Source organism: Eubalaena glacialis, chromosome 6, assembly GCF_028564815.1.
Source record: "Eubalaena glacialis isolate mEubGla1 chromosome 6, mEubGla1.1.hap2.+ XY, whole genome shotgun sequence".
NCBI lineage: Eukaryota > Metazoa > Chordata > Mammalia > Artiodactyla > Balaenidae > Eubalaena > Eubalaena glacialis.
Genome location: NC_083721.1, coordinates 12442536 through 12467130, shown reverse-complemented (window position 1 = coordinate 12467130; position 24595 = coordinate 12442536). Strand labels below are relative to the sequence as shown.

Sequence of the window (24595 nt, the reverse complement as noted above, 5' to 3'; positions counted from 1 at the left end):
TCATGAGATAACATTATTTTGATGGTTTTTACTTTGGTGAATAAGCCTGCTGCTGCACGCCCAAAACTTCTAAACTGATCCAATAGTGTCTGAAACTGTTAGAGATCCCTGAGGAAGCCCAGTGCCGGCTCCACCACGGAAAAGAGCTAGCTGTGTGGCATCAGGAGGAATAAGAGGATTACGGGAAATTAACTCTACTGCCAATGGTCAGGACTGATCTGACTGCCTCTCTCTCCAGGAAGTAAAAGCCAAAACTAATTTATTAACTGTGAGCAATAAGAAAATAAATTATTATTGTCCATCCTAATTCATTAACTATCCAAAGTAAATTATGCATAAAAAAACCAGAAAGTCACCAACACTTTAAACATTAACAAGATAAAACAGCCTGGGAGCTGCTTGGAATTCCTTAAAGATCCCTAATCTAGGGTCACTCTCTGAGAACCCTTGATCCAGGCCACAGGTTAGACAAACAGACAAAAACCCAACCTCAAACAGCCAAACCATGCATCTGTTGTGTGACTGGTTTGAGATGTCCAATGACATTCGCCTGTTGAAGTCATATCTGAACATGCGATTACTACCAAAAGACAAACATTTTTAAAAAGTGAATCTCATATTTGTTTATCTCTTAAGCTAATAATTAAAATAAGTATGTTCAAAGACTATACCAAACGCATCAAATATACCTCAATAAAAAAAGAAAAACAGAAAAACAAAACAAACAAAAAATAAGCCAAAACCCTCACAGAAGCATCCAGATGATCTTCTGCCGGCTGGCAGGACTTACCTGCGGCTGCACTGAAGGTTCAGAAGGCAAGCTGTGGGACGACCTGCTCCGAGGGGGCGGCTGCGGGACGGCTTCGAGGCTGGGCTGCGGGGCAGACTGAGGCATAGGTGTGGCCACCGGGACACGAGGCTCCCGCATCTGCTGAACTGGCGGGGCCAGAGAAGGCTGCACAGGAGGGGCGGCCTGAGGCTTCAGTGGTTCAGGAAGAAGAGCTGGCCCTAAAAAAAGTCACTTCCAGATGTTAGGTGTTTTCTAGAAAACCACTTTTTATCCTTCCTTTAGTGAAGTGTACGAGATTCTAGTCCCTGTCCCGCCCAGCCCTGGCCCCAAGGAGCCTCATTTCTTGTGGCATGAAGAAAGACAGGAGGCTATCCCAATGTGAGTAAGCTGTAAAAAGCGAGAGACTGCAGAAAGGAAAAGAAAAAGAAAAGGAAAAAGGGAAAGAATACAGAACGGCACTGCTGTTTCTAATACAGGGCCTACCTTTCAGTACTTCTGACGGTTTGCTTTGGCTTTCAGGAGTCAGTCTCCCAGCAGACACCCGAGCATGGCTCTGGGGGGCGCTGATCACTCCGGCACGGGGTGGAATAATCTAAAAATGGGAAACGTAACCGTTGAGATATTTACTTATTTTCAACAGATAAGATTTGGTGAAAATATTTGCTTTTGCATCTCATCTCATTTCCTCAGCCTCTTGTCATTTTAATGGCTCTCTATTTATAGCCATAGTCATAAGTTTTAAAGATCTTCCTTTTTATTTTCCACTATTTACTATGTGCCAGGCGCTGTGTTAATTAAGCACTGTGTAGGCATTTCCATTTCGTTGTCCACATGGCCCTCAGAGGTAGGTATTCTTTTATCATCTCTATTATAAATGAAGATGAAGAAATATATACAACTTTCCCAAAGCCACAGAGCTAGAAAGTAGAGCCAGGAGCCAGACTCAGGTCTGACTGGCTGCAGGGCCGTGCTCTTCATCCTGTGCAATGCTGCCTTAATGGGCGACGGGGATGGTCTTACAGGTCATGAGGACGTGGAGAGGGACATACACTGTGTAACTAAGTGGCTTATGAAAAACCATGCCGAGGTCTTTTTTTTTAAACACAGACGTAAAACCTCTTGAGTGGCTTACTCGATATGCTAAAATAAATACACTGGAAGACACACTGGCGAAAAATGTCTTTTCTATTTTCACATGTTTGCTGAAGACTTTAAGCCCCCAATACTCCTTATTTTAAGCAAAAGTTATGAATGTTATCTCACAAAATTCTGACTTTCCTTCCCTATTCTTACAGTATTAAATAAAGAAAGTACTTTGTGGGAAGTGGTAGAATCGATGGATAGCAATTTCCCCTTCTTTGGAAAAAAGGAGAGTGGGTAATGGCTATCTTTAGGTATATTCCACAGACATTTTACTTTGGAGTGTGATATTATATATAGAAAAAGGCCTTTAGGTTGGATGTTAAATAGAAAGCTACAAGAGAAAGAACGAAGTATTTCTATCTTATAAATCTTATGAGGATTTCTTAGAAATTACAAGTAGTTTCATTAGCGGAAGTTTCTTAATTTCCAGTTACAGTAACAGTTCCCACTTCTTACTCTTCGGCTGGAGGCCTCCCAACAGGCTCCACTAGACTGATCTTGGTTTCTGTTTTCTTTCTTTCTTTCTTTTTCCTTTAAGTTACTTGTTCTATCCCAGAGAAAATTTTCACTTGGGTGAATAAGAGGATAATTCTGTGTATAAGAGAACACTGATAAACACGCAGAAAACCACAGATTCACAACACAGGGAAAAGCACTGCAATGCCATCTGCTCTCCTGCTTTTAACACCTTTAGAACCAGTTTTAGTTGACCGACTCTCATAAATGGGTTTTCTGAAATCTAATTTTAAAATCCTTCTGATTGAAGAATTACTCAGATAATGTAAAAAGTTGTCCCCAAACATCACTTCCTCATATACATATTCTAAGATATTTATGTAGCGACTGTAATTACTTAATTGTATCACTTTTATTCAAATAAGGAAGTATGTTTAGTTACTTTTGAAGAGGATGTTAAAATACTCTTAGTGTTGAAAGGTACCTTGGAGAGCATCAAGTGCAATTCCCCATTTTAGAGTTGAGGAAACTGGGGCCTTAACAGGCCCCATGATTTCTTCAAGATAACACATTTCATTAGCAGCAAATTGGGACCTAGAACCTAGACCTCCTGGCTCCCAGGCGAGGTGCTGCCTACCGGTCTGGCTGTACTGTATCCAGCAGGTCCTGGGCCTGTGAGTCCTGTTTGAGGTGAAGGCTGGTTGCGTCCTGGAACAAAGACATCGCACCATGTATTTCAGTTTTTTTAAAAAAATAAAGAAACAAGAAACCATGTACTTATATCCCAAGTGTCTATTCACGGGCCAGTTTTAAGGTTAAGCTGAATTCAAATGTTTTTACCTATATTATCTTTCCGTGTCGTTCCAGGGCTTTTGGGTGCTTTGAAGCAGGAAGGAAAAAAAAATTAGTCATGAGTAAACAATCAAGCCATATCGCATAACACTGGCTGGCTGTTCTGTTTCATTACCAGCAGAAATGGGGGCATGAGATGGAAACAAAAGTACTTTGCTTTAGATAATGATGAAGGGTATTATGAGCTCTGAAGGAAATATCCCCAAAAAGAGAAAAATTAGGATACTGAGAGTGACATTCATGGGAGCCAGCTTAGCACTTGGTCTGATACCTCATTCAGAAGGTCACTTTTAAGGTGACTTTCCCAACAGAGCTCTCTCCTGTGAACCTTGAAAACACATGGTCAGCTTAGGGGGATGGTCACAAGATGCAGCCCCACTGTTTCCCAGAGCTTGGTGGACAAACAGCTCCGGAGCAAACAGACAGCACTACATTTTCCGAGTCACACAAGAGGCGCCTAATGGCACTGTTTCAGGGCTTCACGCTGTAGATGTCATTATGGATAAAGGAATCTCACGATGGGATCTTTGGGATTTCTATAGCAAAATCCTATGATGAAGGTAGAAGACCGGCACATCTTATTACCAAATATCTGCCTCATGCAAGACAATATTAAACCATGGCTCAAACTCATTAGAAAGGTAGCAAAAGGATGAAATGAAATAAACTACTTTTGGGGCCAAAAGGAGTAGGGGACACTATTGAGGCCTGCATCTCATATTTATTCTTTTTGAAAGGAAATTCAAGTGTGATTGTTGTATGTAATCCATCAGCTTTTTAAGAACTATAATCTTAATGAATGGCTTCTAGTTTTTATAGCCTTTTAAGCAAATTTAGTTCAGCATCATTATACATTAAAACATTTCTGTTATCTGAAATCACCCAAAAAATACTATATTCTTGGACCTGAATTAATAAGGTTTAATTACAATTATTAATTTTTAAAACTCCAGAGTTAGTATAGTACATTTCTAAACATTTGACTTATTCTGAAGAGAATTTTGAAGGCATTCTTCTTAAAATAACATTGTACAATAATTTCACATCCAAAGGATATATGAAATATATACAAAACAGAGTTCAAAACAACATGAGAATTGTGGGGAAATTAAATGGACATCCATTAGAAACTATATACAACACAGAATGGAAAGAGAAAAAAAATACAAAATTACAAGGTATACATAAGGATGGGAGGGGGAGTTTACAGTTGGACCAAGAAAAGATTTGGTATGCCTTTAAACACTGGAGGGGCTGACATTTAGAAATAAGACGAGAGATCCATTTCTATGATGCAAAAGTCTTGTTACCTTCCATCTCTCGCCTAGCTACCCCAGGACTGGGAGGGGCTCCAATACCTTTTTAGAGAAAGAACAGAAGCTGTATATTGTTCAGGGCCCGTAGCACAGAATGAAAGGCAGGCAAACAAAACAATTTCTGAGCTAAGCTTACTTTTGCAAAAAAGTTCTTTCACTGTTTTAAATTTCTTCAAAGATATCAATACAAACCAAAGTGACTTTAGATGCCTGGCCCAAAGCTGAGTCTGGCCCTTTCCACAGTTAGAATGAAAGAGAAGGACAGTTTGCTTTTTATATCTGACATTACTAGCAGTAGGGAATTGAAAAATATGTGTAATGAAAGCCTTTGCTTTATGATCATCTCATTCTTTATATTCAGTGTTAAATCACTAATAAAAGCTCCAATATTTGCCAGTCAAAAAGGAAAAAAAATCTTAAGGTTCCAATTTCATATGAAATCTCTATGAGACTATATTAGTCTCTGAGAAGTTAGTTTTCGATAAATTATTTAAAAAAAAAAAACCTAAAAGTACTGTAATTACTTTCTCTCAGCTTATTGCCTTCAAGCAGTTATTGGTTTATAGGGTTAAAAAAAATACACTGCAAACATTGTCTACAAAAGAATTGTGAAGAGAAGCGATTTTTAAAAATTAAATCAGATTTCTAAGTAAGCCACTGAGTTGCTAACATGTATAACTTTTCACAAATTTATTTAACTTATTTTCTATAGATTGTTTTCCTAATTAAAGGAGAAAATAAATAAAAGTCTATTATGAAACTATAAATAAAAGCACAAGTTTGAAACGGGAAAAATTAATGTTTTCTGTAAGTCAATGGAAAAGTTATACTCCAGCAGTATCTTGCAGAAGCCGCAGTGCTGAAATAACTTTGCTACCCTTATTATACAAAGTCATTAAAATCTACACACAGCAAAGTCAATCTGTAACAACACACGAGTCGGTCCGCAATGTCCTTAGGCAGCTAGAGTGGAAAGAGACCAACTGCATGTGTATAGTGAGCCTTAATGATATTAAAACTGGATTTGTAAAAGCTCTTCTGTGGGACTGAAATATCTTGCCTCAGCCTTTCCTGAGAATTAGATTAAATAAGCTTGTCAAATGTATACCTCCAACTACGCTCTGTGAGTTTTCATGTAAACCAAGTAAACTACACTTTTAACAAAAAGTGACCCATGTGTTAGTAAGAATTTCTTTATTGAAATATATAAAAGAAAATTGTTCTTACATTTTAAAAATGAGGCATGAATGTTATGACAAGTTATGATAAAGCCATGCAAAATGAAAGCTATATTTCAGATAATTATTTTAACTTTAAATTGCATTTCTAGAACACTTTGCTAATCCACAGGCTACTGGCAAGAGAATGTACTAGAGCTCTAATACAATCTGATATAATCAAATACTTGGGAAACATTCTATATTCATTGTGCCTGAATCACTCTTGAAAGTAGTATGATTTGGGGGAATTAAATCTTTGTAACCAAATTGACTGTATTTATTAAGAAAAAGTATATCAGGCCTTGATGAGTAATTCACCTCTGACTATCTGGAAAATGGAAGCTCTTGTTAATTCTATTCACTAATAAAACCAAGCTCTAATCTTTTACTTAACAGGAATATAATGGAAGTTTGGAGCTATTTTTAACTTGGCATATAAATGTCATTCATTTTGACTTTTATCAAACAAACCTAAAATGTCTTTCAGTTATAGGAATCAAACTCCAAAAAAATTAATGAACCAAGATCCATACATTACAACAAATATAAATGGTTACCTCCAAATTCTTTTCTAGCAGGTGCAGGACTCCTAGCCCCTTATGGTTCATAAGAGAATGTGCAGCAGAAAGGAAACGACATTAAATAAAGAATTGAAATGTCAAAGATTTACTGTAGTATTCATGATGTCAAATATCATGTAGAAACCACATATTCATGTCTTGGTGCTATAAAAAAGCTATTATGTAATGCAAATGCTTCTAAATAGAAACAACATTATACTTATTTTAAAAGAACATTTAAACAAATATTTAAAACTTTATAGTAAATAAGTATATGTATGTTCTTCAGTTCTAATCATGCATTTTATAGAAATCAGTACAACCCCATTAGCAAAAACAAAACAAACCCTTCTTTCACACTTGTAAAAGGTCAGCTCTGAAGACATGTTACAGGAATCTAGTTGAGAAACAATATTTTTCCCTGTTCTGTCACACCCACCACGTTTTTTAGAGAAAAACTGAGGAAATAGCACCAGTGATAGAGAAACAGTAAAATCTAGAAGTTAGAAGTTTGAAACATGCAAAACATTTTTAAACAGAGTGGAGGGAGATTTTAAATCGAGCAAAAATGGAAATAAAACGGTTTGTTACCTGCAGGTGGAGGCGGTCTTTGTGGGGGGGCTGGACGCACAGGAGGAGCAACCGGGCGGGGAGGGGGAGGCCGCTTGGGTTCCAGGGGCTGGGAAGAATCTTTCTGCTGCAGTTGTGTTGCTAGCAGAGTGTCAACAGGAGAACCTACCGAAAAAGTACCTGAGGTAAGAGGATCACGTTCCAAGTGGATGTGAGCACAAAGGTACTTTCTATATGCGTATGATAAATTATTTTGCTAATTTTCTAAATTTGTACTACAGTGTAATGACACACATTTCTGGTATCAATAACATAAGCAGTTCTGCTACTACATTACCCTTTGGTACCATGAGAGCAATCAGGCTAGCTCTCTGTGGACTTCTTACCCAGGCCCCAGGTGCTGAAGGAGATTTATCGAGCAGCCCTATTAAGACAGCACAAAGGGGGCTTCCCTGGTGGCGCAGTGGTTAAGAATCCGCCTGCCAATGCAGGGGACACGGGTTCAAGCCCTGGTCCAGGAAGATCCCATGTGCTGCAGAGCAACTAAGCCCGTGCGCCACAACTACTGAGCCTGTGCTCTAGGGCCCACGAGCCGCAACTACCGAGCCCATGAGCCGCAACTACTGAGCCCACGTGCCACAAACACCGAAGCCCGCGTGTCTAGAGCCTGTGCTCCACAACAAAAGAAGCCACCGCAATGAGAAGCCCGCGCACCGCCAAGAAGAATAGCCCCTGCTCGCTGCAACTAGAGAAAGCCCGTGCGCAACAACGAAGACCCAATGCAGCCAAAAAAAAATTAAAAAGAGAGAAAGTGGTTATATTATTTTTAAAAAAAGATGGCATGAAGTACTGTGTGAGTTAAGTCATTTGCAGTCTGCTGGCCAATAGAGAGAAGAAAAAGAAAAGGGTGTCTCTTCTCTCTGTACCCTGGCTTATCTTGAATTTATTGAATAAAGCCAGTCCTCTACGAGTAGCATGGGCGAGTTAGAGAAGTTTATGAAATGGAAGGTATTTTCTGAAGACATTGGTTAGCATGGAACAGTGACTAAACCATGTAACGTAACAACCTCCAGAGACAAATCTTCCAACTTTGGAGGAGTCATGACTATTAAGTTGAATTCAAAAAATCTGTCTTGTCTCTTTCTGCTTCCTATTATAATTTAGGTAATGTACAGATAGATAGTTAAGCCTGAATAGTTATGGGCTTTGACTATAACGATAAAAAATCATCAATGATAAGACATGGACAAGCCTGGCCACAAAGAAAAAGAACTAAGAAAAATTCTCATCTAGTGACAGTGATGAGTATCCTTTCCATTTAGGGCTTACCATCTGCGAAGTCTCCTCTTTTGTATGCACAGAAAACATGCTACACTTTAGCCTATGGATATGAAAGTTAAAACAAAAATGGGTCTCCAAAGGAGAGGCAAAGGCATCAGAGGTTTAACCATCTAAAATCAAATGCATCAGCCAGGGAAAGTCATACAAAACTTTAAGTAAAATACACACTTTGTGAAGCTGGGTGCCCAGGTGTTCTTGATGGAGCTCGACTTGGTCTCACAGGAAGGGAAGGCACAGGCCCCTCTGATATGGTAGGTGACTGGCAGGGACTGGTCCGGGGTGAAGAACTTGGGGAAGTGCCAAGGCCAGAACTGGAAGATGGCTGGAGATGCTGAGGAAGGATTTCCTCTACCTCAGCACTGTAGTCATCAACATCACCTGAGAAAGTGCAAGGTCAGCCAAGTTACCACCATGTTACCTTCCTCAGAGATTTTTTTTTCACCAATCTAGGCTTTAAGGGGTTATATACATAAAATAAACACGTTTAACATTATGACACTGCAAACATATGTAGGTTAAGCATGTGGGCATATATAAAAATTTTATACGTATAAAGGTAGAATTAGCGCAAACGCTCTTATAGGAAATGTAATTGAAGACAGTCTTCTGTTTCAGAGCAACAGGAGGCCAGTGGTGACTTCACACCTGGAGCTGGGTTGACTCCATAGCTTTCAATATTCCACTGAGCAGCTGTCTCAGTGCTGGCTGACTTGGAAGCTTAATGCTCTCCCTCCAGACCTTCCTTCTCGCCAATGGAACTGCCCGCTCCCCAGTGCCCTCAACTCAGGTCCTGCCCTTGCAGTAGACAGGCTCTCACGCAGTCACACACCTTCCCCAGAAGTCTCCTCGCTACTCTGTCCCCTGTACTCCCCCAACCTGACATATACACAACAGGGGGAAGTTGGTTCTCCCCTGAGGTCTCCTCACCTCCTCTTTCCTTAGGGTTGGAAAGTGGGGTCAGGGTGCCCCTTGCAACCCAATTCCAATTGCAGAACTTCAATGTTCCAACCCTGAACAAAAAGGCCTATTTCTTTGAGGCTGTGCTGTCAGGAATTTATGTAGCACCCTCAAGCCCCGCTTGCTGCCATAATCTCCAACCTCCATCCTTCTGGTCTCTTGAACCCATTCATCGAGGACTAAGGAGAGAGCAAGCTGGTAAGTTGGGTCCTACCATCTTTCTGGGCGACATCGAAGTCCATGTGGTCAGCCCATCAACAACCTGATGTCTTTTCCCTGCTGACGCTCTCCTCCACTCCTGACACATGTGCCCCTTGGAACTGCAGTACCTCTGAAACAGTGAACTCAGAACACTGCACTCTGACCACCACTTCCCAGACTTTCACCCTCGCCCTCAGTTACTCTTTCCTCTTTTGACTTCACCAGGATCCAGGCCTTTGATTTTGCGTCTCTGCAACTGTCTTCACATCCTCCGGTTCCTCACCTCGGCCGTTCCCCTCCTGCACTATTCTTCCATCGCGCCTGCATCAATTCCACTGTCTAACCTCTCCATAACTGCGCACCTGGGCTGCTGGGTGCCGCAGCCAGAGACAACCACGTGGCCCCGATGACTGAAGCCATGTTAACTCTGTGGTTTTCAGCCTCATCTGGGCTCCCAGGGCTGCCTGGTAATTCCACAATTTCCTGGCTGGCTCTCCCTCTGACCCCTTCTCAGGAGCTTTATCTTGAACCTTCTCAGTTCTCCTGAAACCATGAGTTGCCCCACTCCTTAAACTTCACAGAGAAAAGGGAAGTCTTAAGATGGGACCCCCTCTCTTCAACAACCTGGCCCCCAACTGGAGCCTAACCACGTGGTTGGCACTCAGGTATTTGTGGATGGAAACAGTGGGGTTCTGCCCACCCCCGTTTTCCCAGGGACCGTGCTCTGCCACTCATTCTGCCCTGCTCCTCCCCAATGGCGTCAGCCCTTTCCATCAGCACTAAGCGTTCTCAAGCATCCCCATTTCAAAATAACACTCCCTGGAGCAGCTGCCTTCCTCTCTCTTTCCCCCGCCTCAGCCAAACTTCTGTAAAGAGTTGTCTACAGGCACTCTCTGCACGTCTTCACCTTGCATCCACACCCCAATTTACCACCATCTGGCTTCTTCACTCCACTGAAATCACTCTCCTGAATGTCACCGACAGCTTCCTCCCCTGGGACTAAACCCAAAGGGCAGGCTGTGGTGCTCACTTCTCCTTCCTGCCACAGACCACTCTCCCTTGTTATCTTTTCTTTCCTTGATTTTTAAGCTGCTATATTCTCCTGGCTCTTTGACATTTCTGGTTCTTTCTTCTCATTTTCCTTTTATGGGCAGCCTTCTTCTGCCTGTCCTTGAAGTCTGCATTTCTGTTTGATCCCAGGACCAGTCCTCTCCCGTCTCTATCTCATCCTCCTGGCCAAGCTAATAAAAATGCATGGCCTTAAACTGTCATCAGAGCTGCCTGGTGGGCCCAGAGCTCTCTGCTGAGCGCCAGGCCCACACACCCACAGCCTACATCTGGGCCTGATGGACCCTACAGACACCTCAGACTCAACATATTCAAAACCAAATCCACCTCCCATCCACACCCACTCCTCCTGCACAAGCATACTTGCATCGTCTACTTAGATCCTTTTTGTCCCCTGAGGTCTCTGCACATTCCTTCTTCCTGGTTCACGCCTTTCTATCCTCTTTAATCTACAGACTCTCAATTTCAGTTTCTCTGGGAGAACTCTTCCGACTTCCCAACTCTAGGTCAGGCAGCTGCCCCATGAACTACTGCAGCATTGTTCACTAGTGCATTGATGTCACATGATTACAATTGCCTGCTTACTTGTTTGTAACACCAACTGAGCTGTGAGTTTGGGGAGAGCAAGGATGACATCTGTTGAATTTCCAGCACCTAGCATGTACCTGGCACATGAAAGGTACTACAGAAACGTGTGGACCAAGTAAACACATGAACAGAGAAATGTGAAAATGAGATGATCTTCTGAGGTGTTCGACTCTTAAATGCATTATCTAGACGTACAGGGTATCACAATATGATGCATTGTCATTTTATAAACTAAGGTATGCATTTTAATGGGAAATATGCTAAAATAATATAGCAGATATATAGCATTAAAAAGCAAATGCATTTCTTAATCACATTTAAGGAAATTACTATATCGAGATAATCTGTCCCAAACTCCAAACTTGAAATGATTACATTTATATGGCTGGGTTCAGTTTCAAATGCATGTGTTCCTAGCCACTTTGAGAATCTTTTAAAATTACTTTGAAATATATCCTCTTTTGAACAGACTTGTGGTTGCCAAGGGGGAGGGGGCGGGGGAGGGATGGATTGGGAGTTTGGGGTTAGCAGATGCAAACTATTATATGTAGAATGGATAAACAACAAGGTCCTACTGTAAAGCACAGGGAACTATATTCAATATCGTGATAAACCATAATGGAAAAGAATATGAAAAAGAATGTATGTATGTATATATATATATGTGTGTGTGTGTATAACTGAATCATTGCTGTAGAGTAGAAATTAATACAACACTGTAAGTCAACTATACTTCAATAAATTTTTTAAAAAAGAAAGCAATATATCTTCTTTTGTAGTAATTATTTTGAACTCATTTCGGCACATTGAGCTTCTACTTTTCTACCTTAACTACAATTAGGGGGACCAAACCACACACCAAAAATACCACTTTGTGCTCTTACGACACAAGGACATAAACTAACATTTGTAAAGGTCTTGACCTTTGCATGGCAGATGGCAAATACATTTAAGTCTGGGTACAAGCAAAAGACACACAATACGATGCAAAACGAAATCTCATTAATATTGCTCTCAGTGTTACAAGAAGGAAGAGAAGGATAAACTTGGAGACTGAGACTTTACTGATGGGAAGGAAACATCTTGAAGGACAGCAGTAAATGTGTTCAACAAGCAGACCTTCCATATCGAAGTCGGCCGCGACCTCCGCGTCTTCACCCAGCAGGGTGGAGCTTGTTGAGGATGGCAAGGGGACGCTGATTTTCTCTAAACTCATTTCTTCTTCCAAAGTTTTGATCCAGTCTGGACTCTTTAAAGTAATAGTTATAGTCCGACCCAATAACTAGTTGAGTAAAAGAGATATAAAATAAAAATTCATTGCATGAAAATTCACTATCTTGGAATAAAGTGCCTGCCTCAGTCATACTACAACAACAGTATAGGCTTAATTCAGCTAGACTCAATTCAACATAATCGTTTCACATATACTGTATTTTTAACTAATTTTTTGTTTTGTTTTGGTTTGGTTTTGGTTTTGGTTTTGGTTTTGGTTTTGGGTTTTGGGGTTTTTTTTTGGCCGCTCCACACGGCTGGCGGGATCTTAGTTCCCTGACCAGGGATTGAACCCGGACCCCCCTGCAGTGGAAGCGCGGAGTCCTAACCTGGAAATTCCCTTAACTAGTTTCAAATGTCCCCAATCCTCCCTTTAAAAGCCTGTGTTGCTAAATCTCAGGTCTTCTTTCTTAGGATGCACACAGATTTAAGTTTCCTTTGCTGCAGTAAGTATCTTTCCCTGGCCAGATATAAATTCACTGACAACTCTACTACATAATTTTATACTTCCTGTGATTTTGATTCACAGATTAAATAATTGTTCCTACATGAGACAACTAAAGAAAGGACAGTAGAAAATCCTTAAAATACTTTCCCTGTTCATTTGGACCTTCCTAACTTGGTATAATGGTCTTGAAAGGTGCTATACTGTCAAAGTAGTTTCAGCATTTCAAACGTCAGAAGAATATTGAGAGAATTTAAGACCATTTTAAATCTTCAACAAAAGTTAATCATTCTGAAAACAGAAAGACTGGTATCTGTGAAACTGGCACCCTGCCTTTCCTATAAATCTGAGAAGCTTTTAGACAAAAGTGTAATCTAAAACAACCAGCATATTATAATCAAGTTACACTGTCCTGTGGATGTATTAAAAAAAATACTTTCCTTACGTGCTATTGACATTAGAATTCTTTGAAGGCATAGGCTGGAGAGGTTGAAAGCTCCTGGCCTGAACAGCACAGCCGTGTTTAATAGGAATTTAGTGTCCACCCTGAGCTTTGAAGTCAGAGTCCTAAGAATTAATAATTCGTTACCCACTTATTAGACCAAATCAATTAAATTTCAGAACTTGGCAACAGGCTTCATATGCCATTTGTTACTTTTTAAAGTCAACAGCATTCTTTATATATTCACCAAAGAATACTAACAAGTATTCTTAAGCCTCAGTCACTATAATGGCCATTTAAGAGGCACTTCGTCAAGAATATCCACTTGGCAGAGATCAGAGCCAAATGAAAAGAAAGAAATTTAGACGACAGAAAAGAAAATGCTCAAGAAGGTCATCCTTTAGGTTTGCCCTGCGTACGTTATATACTTTTTCCAGATTCTCCCCTGGTTCAGAAGTGTTCCTATTGATCTACTTGCGTCTAGAAGATTTCGGGCTGAAACAGTGGTACTAACAAAGATAGACTAGAGGTTTGGAAATGTCTAACTTTCAAAAGGATAAATCAAACATTATTATGCACTTTCCAAAAACATTATTTTTTCAGAATTTTGAAAATCTTTTAAGGGAGCTAAGGGTGGGTCCTTTCTAAGAGCATAACATACATGACTAGACTTGAGGGTGAGGAATAGAGCTGAAAAGAAGGGAGGAAAAAACCAAACAAGGAAAATTATCAGGGGAAAGACAAAAGAAATATTCAGAAAGGGAATAAGAGCTGACAAAGAATGCCAAATTGAGAGCCGCTCTTAAATATTTACAGCACCATGGGAGAAGGAAGGGCTTTTTAAGATATCAAAGGTAGAACTAAATTTAAAGATCAGTAATTTCCATATGGTGAAGACACAACAAAGTCATAAGGCAAACTGGGAAGAATATCTGCAGCATATTATGAAAAGGGATTGACATCAAGGGAGCTTCAAAAGATGAATGAATACTCCAGGGGAAAAATGAGCTAAGGTCACAGACAGCTCGCCAGAGAAGGACAAAATGACCAATAAATGAAAAGAGCTAGCAATCAAAATCTTAACACAGAAGTGACATACTACTTCTAGTTTTTCAGACTGTCAAAGTTAAAAAACATCCAACACTGATTAGAATGTTGGATATTAGGTAATCAGAGGCATAATACAACTAGATACATTCCTTCTGAAGAGCGGTTAGCCAACAAGTATCAACATTTAATATGTTAGTATCTTTGTCGTAGCAAATTTACATTTAAGAATTTATCCTAAGGAATAATAGGATAAGCATGCAAAGTTAGAGTGTACACAGGGGTTCCCTGGAATGTTGGTTTTAGTAATTAAAAGTTGGAAACAACCTAGATGTCTATTAATAGGAGTTTGGTTAAATAAATTTATATATTTATCCACATAATAAAATTAATGCAGTCATTAAAAATGACATATTCGTTCATATAGAAAGATGTCCATGATATGTATATCTCATTTTTGTTAATATATATGTACATGTATATGTAATCCCATTTGTTTTAATATATATATATGTGTATGTGAAGGTTAAGAAAAATTATTTTATAATGGTAGGACCACAAGTGGTCTTTATTATTTCTTCATACTTTTCTGTGTTTCTTAATTTACTTTTGCATGAGTGTATTACTAATGCATTTGGGAAAAACAAGCAAAACCCTACAAAATCTATTTCAAAAGCAATATACACATGGAAATCTTTTTCTCCAAGGAAGTGGAAGTTATGTAACAGAAGAGGAAGCTCAGGTAAATCTTTACCGCGTTGCCTGCTGTTGGAGAAATTAGGCCTGGATTTTAGTCCATCCTATCTAGTGACCATATACTTAGATATATAGGATTTGTCTAAAAGCATTCAGAAAAAACTAATAGACAGAGCACTTTACAGGAGTAAAACTATTCCAGGACATTGATGTAAGTTTCCCCCAATCAATGACATTTCAAATCGCAGGTTAGGAATATCTCCACTAATTACAAACTTCTAAAATGCCTCAATGGGATGGATTTGTTACCTATGGGAATTATTTTACCTACGCTTGAAAAAGGGACCTGGGTACCACACTCCAAGCCAATAAAACAAGTTCCTTGGAATAATGAGCACATTCCTCCTTTGTTTTCTTGTAAGTAAAGCATTTCCTTCCATTTGCTAGAAATCTTTTCTACTACATAGATGAGCCAGAATATCTATTCCAATTAAAAATTTTTAAGTTTTATATAAGAAAATATAATAAAATAAAATTTTGTAGTAAACATGTTTTCTTCTTAGTCTATATCAATGATTAACATCTCTAGGGAGGGACCAAAATAATCCTAAATTAGTCTGAAATCTAGTCTAAATAATAAATATTAAAGCACAACACTAGATCTTTCATCCTCCTGAACTGGAAATACATTTAGATAATTTGCTGCATGTCTCTAAAAATACAATCTTCAGACACTTAATTACAGAATGGTTTAGACTCAACAAATGCTACCTTACCTCTTTACCATTCAGGCTCAGAACACTCAAGGCAGAGCTTCCCTCCAAAAATGTAACCCACATCTTATCTTCTACAAATCTTTAAGGAAGGGAAAAACAAACAATAAAAAAAAACATAATTAATACCTAAGGTATAACTAGCCCAATGACTAGTCCAATGATTATTGATTAACAAGGGCTTACAGAGGCCAGGAAGTAAAAATGTTAAGAGCGAGAGCAGCAGGGCCAGCGGTGACCTGGAGAGGGCACTCTTTCCCTAAAAGCATTCAAATTCAAATTTCTTTCAAATACTCTGTTAATAAAACAGCCTGCCAGAAGAAATGGACTGGTGGACCTCCAATTGCGACCCCTGCTAATCCAATCCTTCATCTCATGGACGAGGAGAAAAAGGGCCAGAGGTGAAGTGGCTTGTTCAAAGTGACCCTACGAGAATAAAATACAGGGCTAGGACCCAAGTCTCCTGACCCTGTAGTCCAGTATTATGTATTTTCACTGTCTCAGTGACTTTCCTGAAGCAAATTCCCTTTGACCAAGAAAGAAGACAGGGAGTTGTCACACAAAAAAAAATTGATATCAATCAATCAGTCAGACTGGCCCCAAGGAGCCTTAGATTATGGTCCTTGTTTTTATTCAATGACAGCCATTTAACTCTCTTGAGACTTCAAAGGCCTGTGCTATAATTCTAAGTTTATAGTTTTGAAATAAGAAACCCCCAAAAGGAAAAATAAAAAGGACACCGGAACAAGCTCTGAAGGAGATGGTCACTGATACGTAATAAGGTTATCATGAAAAAAGAAAACAAATTATAACATTATCAGTCTTATTTACAGAAACAATTTTACCAGTTGAACTACTCCCAACTGTATAAATCAAGTTCAGAAATCCTTGCAGATTTTTCAGATGAGAGACAGTAAAACATGTACATGTGTACATACCCACACACACATAAAACATAGGTAAGAGACTCAATTTCTTTGGCATAAAGTTACTAAATTGCAGGATGCTGTCATTTGAAAGACACAGGGACATCATTCTTACCTAAAGACTATGAAGGGGATCTTTTTCAAATCGTTGGCAATGGACCAGATCCGTCCTCCAAAGGTTATAATCACTATCAAAAGGCTGCATTTACGCTGCACCAGTCTCCCCCACGCCAAACCCTATTTGTTCTCTGACAGTGGTACCAAAGTGTTTGTGGCCATGTGGCAGGGCTAATTTCTTGGTCCTATCCTTACTTGGCAATGTGCCCCCTATACATCTTGAACTTTAACAAGAGATTCTGGTTCTGATATCCATGGATTTATGTAGGACCTTTTAGAAGCTGTACTTTCTTCCTTTTTTTCACTCACGAGGATAAAAGCTTCTAGACTTTTCCCCCAATTGATATAAGTATCTAAATTTGCCCCATCTACATTTCCAGGGGATCGCTTACTTACATATAAAGACTTCACTCATTCCCTAATGGTTGCCTCATTCCAGAGCAAAAGGTGATGATCCGTTTAGCCTACCAGTGACAGTAGTCCCGTCCTTGTTTACTTTCATCGTCTGCTTTTTCTACTCTAACTTGGTTGTCTAAGGTGTAACAACCAGAATATTCCAGGTGAGGAGGCACGGCATGGGTTTATAATGCTAGGATAATGCCTTGTTTTGTTACCAATACTTTTTCCAATGATAACAAGCATTTGGGGGAAAGTTTTCAGCTCTAATTTAACACCAAGTTCTTTAGAGACTAGGATAAAGGCAGACAGGTCCTTTTCCTGCATCAGTCTTTCATCCCTTATGCACACTTTGGGTTCTCTCTAGACCAGTGCAATATTTTAACTTGCTCAAAAGGACACTTATCTGCTACTGTGCTGCCCACTCACGCAGTCCATGTGAGGCTCCCGGTGGTTTGGCATTTCTGCACTTGGCAAAGCTTACTGTCATCTGGAGATTTCACCATGTACTTGCTAGAGTCTTAAGATCTCTAGACATTTTTTGTTTCATTTTAAACCTTTGGGGTAGATCTTTGTCAAACGATTTCAGGTTAAGTCTAAATACAATTTCCTCTCTATTTGCCCATTTACTCTCAGAAAGGAGAGTAAGGTTTCCCAGGCATGCTTCTCACTCCAGAAGAAACTATCCCATCTTCATTCTGTGGAGTATTCTGTTTAGCATCTAGGAAAGCCATTACACACGTGCTGATCTTCCCTAGATTCCAAACAGGAATTGGGTCTTCCATTTGTCCTCTGCTCTGCCACAGCACCTAACATAGAGATTTGCCCACTAAATAGCTATAAAACATCCCTAAATAAACAGATGAACTGCACAGAAAGGAATTTGATAGTACCTCTTCCCTATGGAATTCAATACATGTTATTCAGTCTCTCAAGATTGCTGGGCATTTGGAATAGACCGTTTTTTTAAACCACACAAGAGGCATCTGGTTCTGCAAAAGGCAGATGGTTAAGTCAGTGATGGAAACCAAGACGGGAAAGAATGACTCCTGACTATTCACCTGGCAGGGCTGCTCCTCCACCAGATGGAAATTAAACGACTTAAAATTACAGAAAACATCAAATTTCTTAAACCGAGGGCAGAAAAGTCACTCCGCTTTACTCCTATCACTCCTTAAAAAAATGAAATAGCAATCACATGTTCATTCTTCCGTAGGGCTTACATGTTATAGCGTATAGGAATCTTGAGAGAACACATCTAAATGTGTACCTATTCTTGTCAATTGTTCATATAAAGTTTTACTACTCAACTTTAAACTTTCTAAGTAGTAAGTCCAGTTTCAAAACCTATGAGCTCTTTGAATAATATTTCTATAGTATGATTTGCCTTTAGTTCGGCAATACAAATACTCATATGCTATTCAAATACTAAATAAAGTGATTTCTAACACAGAAAATATTATTTACAAATCATGAGCTGCTTTTGGACAATAAATATTTTACTTACCTTATGAGTATAACTTCACCAAAATTTGTAAACTGTTGCAGAAGTTCATCAATCAAAGCATCATCGAAAAAATTATTTTCTGGTAGAGAACTTTTGATTGAGACCAACACTGTACCATCTGGTGGACCCTGAACGGCAATTACTTCTTTATAAATGCTTTGCCTCTCTTCAGCTTCCACTTCAAATATATCGATATCAATCAGGGCAACGACAGGCCTTAGGCATAAAGGAAGGAAGATGTGTTAGGAACGTTTAAGGAAGGATGTATTTCAAATAAATTTCAAGCACGATTAGGAATACAGAGACTGTTCAAACCTATGGTCAGAAGTCTTCAGCTCGGCCCTTCCATAGTGCAGCAAAGTGCCAGGAGTCCACGTGTAGACGATTTTGCTTCCATCTTGAAAACTAGCATTTAGGAGATCTAAATCTTCAGCTGCAGTCAGAATAAAACAAAACATAAGAGAAGCCACCTGAGCATGGCCGATCATGTGGCGCGCCTTCATTTCACTGGCTTCAGTTGTCTGAGGCTGGGAAGCCAGACACACTTGCTGACAGGCAGGAAGCCTAGACACCGTTAAGTTAAAAAGGTTTCTTGATGAGGTTATCATGTTATGCTTTACTTAGTTAAAATTAAGATGAGCCTTTACTCTGAGGCTACTTAAAGGCCTGTGACCAGATAGTGTTTCAAAAATAATCGAACAGACAAGTAGCAGTTCCAAATATCTGCAAACCACTTGAGTTATTCAAATTAGAAATCTTAATTAGCATTCAGTTGACAATTCCGTAAAAATGTTTCCCTGCTTCTCTTTGTATGACACTACATCACTGAAAGAAAACAGATTGAAAAATTAAAGTATTACAGGCAGGTCTGAGAATTTTTTTAAGTTTTATATTTAAATTGAATTTATTTTATTCTAGATAACCTGTGTTGAAAAAAAAAAAGTAGTCCTCCGCGCCTTATTTGATATTTATATCATTCCCTTCTTCCTTGTAAAATTTGCACTAGCTCATTTAAATGAAGAAGTCCATTTCCCAACTTTCCCAACCTGATCTATCAAAAGGCCATTTCCTTCTTCTCCAGAGGACACGGTCTGTCCATGCAGGGGTGCGGCACTTTTCACTGGTGTCGTAGTCATCAGAAAACAAATCATATTTATATGTTGGAGCAAAGGTTACTTTTCCTTCTAAAAATCCTCTAAAAATCTAAAATAAACATACATAAAGTAAGTTATTCGAAAAGGCAAAAACGTTCTGTTTTCATTCAGGCAGCCATGCATTAAATGTCTATTATGCGCTGGAGACTCATGAAATTTATGTGCCTCTGATGAACACTTCTAACTGAATGGAACAGAGCTTAAGAAAAAATAACCCAAGACGTGGGCTTTATCATGCCACTTGTTTGACATTTGGTTAAGCAAAGTACAAAAACGTGAACAATGGAATTCCACCAGACTTTTGAGCTACATGACACATTTAGAACTGTATGGGATTTTGGAAATCAAATAGTTTTGATGTCTTTTTCTCAAATGAGGAATTGGGGCCTAAGAAGGTTACATGGTATCCATCAGAATTTAAGTCTGATGACCAGAAAGATACCATATCAAGTGGCTTCAATCACCTCTTCTTAAAAAAATTTTTTTTAAATAAATTCTTCCAACTTTTGTGGTCACAAGTTTTTAGAACTAAGTCTCAAAAAGGCAGATGATATGAGAAACAACAACATCAAAATAAAGCAAATTACCATAGGATCTTAAAGCCAAAAAGCTCTAGCCCTGACAAGTAAGATTCTAAATTCAGTATTACTGAAAGAAAAAATGCATATTCTTCTACTTGAAAGTGAATCCTATGGAGACACAATATATTTTTGCTCCTGGAAATTATTATGAGTTTTCCTTTCCTTTTCTTTTTTTAAAAGAGAAGGCAATTTTCTATCTGTTAAACTATAGATATATATTTACTAAGTATAAAGAGACTCCAAGAGGTTAAAAAAAAAAAAAAAAAGCAACACTTTAAGGAAAGTATGTTTCCATAATCAAAGGTCCCCTTCTTCCCAATCCAAGTATCTTAAGTATGTATCTACCTGTCCAGCATTTTTCTGGTTGATAAGCTGATCTCCTGCTATAAGAGAATCCCAATTTTGCTGTCTTATGAGCTCTTTCACTTCTTCATTAGGAAGATCGATTCGGTAGTTGAAATCACCACACCAAAATACGTAGTCATGGGAGAACAGCATCCTTCCCTGGAAGCAAAGAGAGAGAATTTTAAACAATCAATTAAAAAAATGTTTTACAACTTTTTCTTTGCCTTACCCCTGCCATGCCCGATTTATTTAACCCCACAGTAATTACACATGAAGTATCTAATATTTAGGTGAACACTGCTGACATTTCTAGGAACTATCTTAAATTTTCAAAAACTGATATAGAATTTGGGGTAAATTGAAACACATTTCAAAGCTTCCTCTTCAAAAACAAGCAGCAAGAGTTTACCATTGGAAAACTCAACTTCCGCGCTATTTCCACAAAATCTTCATTTCGTTCTTTGACTTGCGATTGTCCTGCAGCAAAGTGGCTGCAGACGAAGCAGAGGCTTGTGGTGTGGAACAGCATTCGTATTGCGACCGCTCCCTTATTTCCAGTTGCGCCTCCCATTCCAGTCTTCACAGTATCAACTGCAACATCCCTTTAAAAGGAAGAATTCTAAATCAAAGATCAGAAATTCCAGTAGTTCCGTGTGCATAAGAAAATAGGAATGTCTGTTACATAATTATAACATTACACATTGTGGGGAACTTTGAGGGCAAGCCTGTGCAAGAGTACAGTGAAACTATTAGTTATTCTTTACTCAAGAACACATTTAAATAGAGTTACCATATGATCCAGGGATCCCACTCCTGGGCATATATTGGGAGAAAACTATAATTCTAAAAGACACATGCGCCCCAATGTTCATTGCAGCACTATTTACAATAGCCAAGATATGGAAGCAACCTAAATGTCCATCCACAGATGAATGGATAAAGAAGATGTGGTACAGGGACTTCCCTGGTGGCGCAGTCGTTAAGAATCCGCCTGCCAATGCAGGGGACACGGGTTCGAGACCTGGTCCGGGAAGATCTCACATGCTGCAGAGCAACTAAGCCTGTATGCCACAACTACTGAGCCTGCGTGCCACAACTACTGAAGCCCATGCGCCTGTGCTCCGCAACAAGAGAAGCCACCACAATGAGAAGCCCGTGCACCACAACAAAGACCCAACGCAGCCATAAATAAATAAATAATTTTTAAATAAATTTAAATCTTCAGAAAAGTTTAAAAAAAAAGAGTAAGTACTACTTTATAAACAAAAAAAAAAAAGAAAAGAAAAGAAGATCTGGTATATATATACAATGGAATACTACTCAGCCACAAAAAAGAATGAAATAATGCCATTTGCGGCAACATGAATAGACCTAGAGATTGTCATACTAAGCGAAAGAAGTCAGAGAAAGACAAATACCATATCACTTATAAGCAAATGAACTTATTTACAAAACAGAAATAGACCCACAGACACAGAACACAAATTTATGGTCACCAAAGGAGAAGGGGGGTAGTGGGAGGGATAAATTAAGAGTTTGGGATTAACATATACACACTACTATATATAAAATAGATAACTAATAAGGGCCTAGTGTATAGCACAGGGAACTCTACTCAATACTCTGTAATGGCCTATATGGGAAAAGAAGCTAAAAAAGAGTGGATATATGTATATGTATAACTGATTCACTTTTCTGTACACCTGAAACTAACACAACATTGCAAATTATACCCCAATAAAAAATTTTTTTAAATCATAAAATAAAATAAAACATAACCAACAAGGACCTACTGTATAGCACAGGAAACTATACTCAATATTTTATAACAACCTATTAGGGAAAAGAATCTGTAAAAGAATAGATATATATATACAAATGTATAACTGAATCACTTTGCTGTACACCTGAAACTAACACAACATTGTAAATCAACTATATTTCAATTAAAAAAAAAAAGCACATTTAAAAACAAGAACCATGAACAAGTGTTTCTCTGAAGCCACAAACATGCCAGGCCTTTTTATTATCTGATGTTAGGAAGTAGCCTTAGGAGAGAGATCTGTTTACTGACCTGATGAAGGGAGCATGCTGTGGTCTGATAAAAACAAATAGACAGACGCCCACCAACTGCTCGGAGGCTAGCAGCACATACTTGTTGTCTCTGGAGACGGTCTTCTGAAGTTCCACGGCCCAGAGCTTCTGATTTGTTGTGCTACCAGAAAATATTAAAAAGGAAATCTTCAAAAAGATGGTGACAGTAATATAGCCTGTTTTATAAGACAGTTGTCAATTATACCTTTATATGCCCACATTTAATAAAACTATGACATCACGAAATCCACACCAACAGTGAAGTCTTTACGCAGGCTGGGCTTTTTTGTTTGTTTCCTTTAAAAAGGAAAACCCAAAATTTAGCCAAAAGAACACCCACACTTCAAAGTCTATCCTATTACTCCCTTACAAAGAAAATATGAGCTTACTGATTAAATGAGTGCTCACCATGTGAGTAATCTCAAGCTTGTACACTTTATTTTTTCCTTAGTATTCACTGGGATAACAGAGAAGAACATGCTTCCAGATACATTCCCCCCCCACCTTTTCTTATTTTTATGGGTTATAATATCTTTTAAAAAACTTATTATGGAAAATTTTAAACATCCACAAAAAAGAGATAATCATAAAATAAACCACCATATACCCATTATCCAGCTTCAACAATTATCAACATTTTGTCAATCATTCTTCTTCCATATCCCCTCCCCTTTTTTTAAAACTGGAATATTTTAACCCAAATCTGAGACATAGGCCATTTCACCCAGAAACACTTTGGTATGCACCTCTAATGCAACAGGACATTTTCATTTTTGTGTAGTCACAATGCTGTTATCACACTCAAATATTAACGATTCCTTAATATCATCTAATACTCAGTTCATATTTAAATTTCCCTGATTATCTAAAAAAAACTCTTCTTACAGCTGGTTTCTTTAAAACAGGGTCCAAATAAGGTCCACACATTGCATTTGCTGTCTCTTAATCTCTCTTAATCTTTAGCAGTCTCTCAGCTCACTCGACCCTCTTTTTAACGCTATTGATTTTTTAAGAAGCTGGGCTATTTGTCTGTAAAATGTTTAACAGTCTGGATTTGTCTGATGTGTCTTCATGGTACCTTGTCCCCCTGTCAGGTTTGTTTTAAACTGGTTACTCTAGAAGCTTGATTAAGAAACATTCAATTTTATTGATTTGTTTTGGCAAAAATAACCTCACAGGTGGTATAGTCACCCTTGCATCATAGCAGGAACTAATCTCTGTGATATTACACCTGATAGGCCGTTAGGACCGTGACAATTGACTCGTTGTAATAAAAAGTTCCTCCACTGATCCTTCTTCTAAGGTTTTAATATCGACTGATGATCATTGCCTAGATCCATTATTTCATTAGGGGTTACAACATGTTGACTTCATAATTTCAGCATTGCATGGGCATTTGTAATAAGTTGGAATTCTTCTATAAACAACTTCTCTCTTATCAACTATTCAGTTACTCTGAAACACAGTTTGTATAAAGAAGGTAGCAAAAATGCTTGAGTCTTTCTCTTTATACATCTTCAGAGTATTAAGTTTGTGCCCAAGAACCTCCAATGGCGAGCAAAAACAGTCTTCTCGTAGTTCCAGGTCATACAAACGATAAACGGTAAGCCAAAATACGACCTCACATCCACGCATCTAATCTATCTAACACTATGCCATACTGCCTCCAAAATACAAATTCAGAGCACGGATTCCCTACCAACCCCACCACTAAGACTTGGATTCTGAAAACAGAACG

General features: G+C 38.7%; 1 protein-coding gene across 1 annotated transcript in view; it reads right to left on the bottom strand.

Annotated features, from left to right (window-relative positions):
* The window catches only part of SYNJ1 (synaptojanin 1), an 83981-nt gene that overhangs the window by 6337 nt on the left and 53049 nt on the right, over positions 1 to 24595 (bottom strand). The window contains exons 15-27 of the mRNA XM_061193992.1: positions 22838 to 22978; positions 21173 to 21365; positions 20764 to 20922; positions 19730 to 19886; positions 18999 to 19116; positions 18684 to 18899; positions 15741 to 15819; positions 12182 to 12344; positions 8417 to 8626; positions 6929 to 7072; positions 3027 to 3097; positions 1274 to 1382; positions 791 to 1008 (exon numbers count right to left, since the gene is read on the bottom strand). Coding sequence (XP_061049975.1) covers positions 791 to 1008; positions 1274 to 1382; positions 3027 to 3097; positions 6929 to 7072; positions 8417 to 8626; positions 12182 to 12344; positions 15741 to 15819; positions 18684 to 18899; positions 18999 to 19116; positions 19730 to 19886; positions 20764 to 20922; positions 21173 to 21365; positions 22838 to 22978 — 1978 coding nt within the window. The remainder of the gene's footprint in view (positions 1 to 790; positions 1009 to 1273; positions 1383 to 3026; positions 3098 to 6928; positions 7073 to 8416; positions 8627 to 12181; positions 12345 to 15740; positions 15820 to 18683; positions 18900 to 18998; positions 19117 to 19729; positions 19887 to 20763; positions 20923 to 21172; positions 21366 to 22837; positions 22979 to 24595) is intronic.